The 2,500-nt window shown below is 35.6% G+C and overlaps 1 protein-coding gene across 5 annotated transcripts in view; it reads left to right on the top strand.

Annotated features, from left to right (window-relative positions):
• dare (NADPH:adrenodoxin oxidoreductase, mitochondrial) overlaps positions 1-2,500 on the top strand; it is a 5,245-nt gene that overhangs the window by 2,654 nt on the left and 91 nt on the right. For all 5 annotated transcript variants that reach the window (XM_043018455.2, XM_043018451.2, XM_043018452.2 and 2 more), the window contains exons 4-8: positions 1-180; positions 333-525; positions 684-876; positions 1,215-1,567; positions 2,025-2,500. The exon at positions 1-180 is cut by the window's left edge and continues 36 nt beyond it; the exon at positions 2,025-2,500 is cut by the window's right edge and continues 91 nt beyond it. In XM_043018455.2, the coding sequence (XP_042874389.2) occupies positions 1-180; positions 333-525; positions 684-876; positions 1,215-1,567; positions 2,025-2,155 (1,050 nt within the window). In that variant the 3' untranslated portion in view covers positions 2,156-2,500. The remainder of the gene's footprint in view (positions 181-332; positions 526-683; positions 877-1,214; positions 1,568-2,024) is intronic.

Below are 2,500 nucleotides of genomic sequence, written 5' to 3'. Positions count from 1 at the left end.
CCCGGTGAAGAATTATCAGGAGTGCTATCGGCTCGGCAGTTTGTCGGCTGGTACAATGGGCTTCCTGAAGATGCTGACCTAAATGTGAACCTTGATGTGGAGTCAGTAGCTATCATTGGACAAGGAAATGTTGCCTTGGATGTTGCAAGAATACTCCTTACACCAATGGATATGTTAAGGGTGAGTCAAAGCATATTTCCAAGGATATATTTATGATGATTTCTTGTTATTAGTCTTCTTTGGTATACTGGTTTGTCAGTGTTACAACACAATTATCAGTATGATAGATATAACAGTGAAAAAAAACATTAAGGTTTTGATTTCTTCCCAAGAAAACAGACATTCCAGAAAGTGTCTTGGACTGTCTTGATAAAAGCCGTGTGAAATATGTAACCCTGATTGGTAGAAGAGGACCACAGAATGTTGCCTTTACCATCAAGGAGCTCCGAGAAATGGTCAATCTGCCAGGATGTCGACCCAACTTAATTGCAGGAGATTATCATCATTTGAGAGATTTAGTACCAAGTATATATCATTGTATTTGAGATTTACTGATAATTCATTTGTGTTTTAAAATGCACAAAAAAATTCTGGTTTGATTTTACTAGAAAGTTGAAAAGCCTTTTGTGATGAATAGTGTGATTTAATATTTTACTTAATTTTAACCTATTTTTCCAAACTAGGCTTGCCTCGTCCAAGGAAAAGGTTGTTAGAATTATTAGCCAAAACTGCACTAGACACTCCTGCCCCGGCCCTTGCTTCGGCATGGGCAGCGGCACAGAAGGAATGGAGGCTAAGGTTTCTTCTGAGCCCAGTCGAAGTTCTTGCTGGAACTGATGGTCAAACTGTATCTGGTTTGAAATTAGCACACAACAGGTTAGTTGATCAGTTTTATAGATATGTATATGTAATTAATGACTTGCAATTCTTAAGACTCCCTAACATAAATAAGAATGAGAACAACAGGTAATTGAATTCCAGCTTAATTGTGAGTCTTGAAATTAGTGTCCTCTTATTGTCTGCTTCAGTATATATTGAGTAATACTGTATGTAATACTGTATGTGTTTTAATTATTATATCTTCATCAGAATTTGAATGATGAAGTTGCATCCTGTACAATATGCAATTGTGAAAATTGTGAAATTATGCATTCTTATTCATACCTTTTTCAACATTTATTATAATGAGCTGTTAATGACACATGCTTTGGCAGACTTCAAGGTGATGGGGAAAACCAACGTGCTGTACAGACAGAGGAAACTGAGACTCTTGAATGTGGGCTTGTCCTCAGAAGCATAGGGTACAAGGGCATCCCCATTGACCCCAGTTTGCCCTTTGACCAGCGCACAGGCACGATTGCCAATGATAATGGCAGAGTTAAAGGAGAGAATGGGATTTACGTCAGTGGATGGATTGGCACTGGGCCGGTTGGTGTCATTCTGTCAACTATGACAAGTGGATTTACTAGTGGAAAAATGTTGGTGGCAGATTTAAACTCAGGTCAGATAGATGGCACCAGTGCAAGAGGTGGTAAGGAAGAGATATTGGAAGGTTTAACCAAGAAAGGTTTGTAGATTTCTCTCTTTTACTGAATTTATATGCATATGTGGGTGATTATTTTCATACTAATTCTGATTTATGTTTATGTTTTTTTTTTAATGATATTTAGTGTAGAGAGTAATGATAGTGTAAAAGTTAATGATACCATTTAACCCATTGGATGCAGTTTTAAATAAATATTTGTGCAGTAGGATGGCTGGTTTACATTGTCTGGCACGGTGCCATGTTTGTGGTGAACATACTAACCTTTTTGTATACCATCAGTAAGGAAAAGAAAGCTAATATTACTCATTATATGATGATAATGTAGAAAAACTTCATATCAATTTGTGAAGTTTGGCTCTATTATGGATGACTGATTGATTATAATTCATGAATTCTGACTTATTCATTAATGAACAGATACATGCATTTTTTCTTTTACCATACCAGTTCAGGCTTCATCACTTGTTAACTTTGACAGGTTTGCGACCAGTCACCTTCACCGACTGGAACAGACTGGACAAATTTGAGGTCGAAGCTGGCACCAAACTTGGGAAGCCTCGAGAGAAAGTTACCAACATTCAGAAGATGTTGGATATCACCTATGATTAATTAATGTGAAGTTTAAAATGTCTTCTGTAGATGTGTTATAATTATACATTGTTATAACCTTAATGTATATGTATGTAGGTATCATTTTTGGATTTTCAGGTTGTTGTGCATGTTAAGTCTTTATTTAAGTGTGTGGATCATGTACAGTCTGAAAATTGAGGTACAGTTTTGTGCTAATGATGACCATTTGATTAAAAATGAAAGTAGATGGTTATCATATGTATGTACTGTATAATTATTTAATGTCATGTGAGACAGAAGTTTGTATTGTTTAAATATTTGAAAGTTATAATTGTTTAGATGTACAAGAAATATTTGTAATGTAATAATGGTTGTTTGTTCTCT

This window comes from Penaeus japonicus, unplaced genomic scaffold (genome assembly GCF_977035675.1).
Source record: "Penaeus japonicus unplaced genomic scaffold, GWHDUDI00000001_assembly GWHDUDI00000006, whole genome shotgun sequence".
Classification (NCBI taxonomy): Eukaryota; Metazoa; Arthropoda; class Malacostraca; order Decapoda; family Penaeidae; genus Penaeus; species Penaeus japonicus.
The sequence above is the reverse complement of the archived record's forward strand: the minus strand, read 5'-3'. Positions and strand labels throughout refer to the sequence as shown.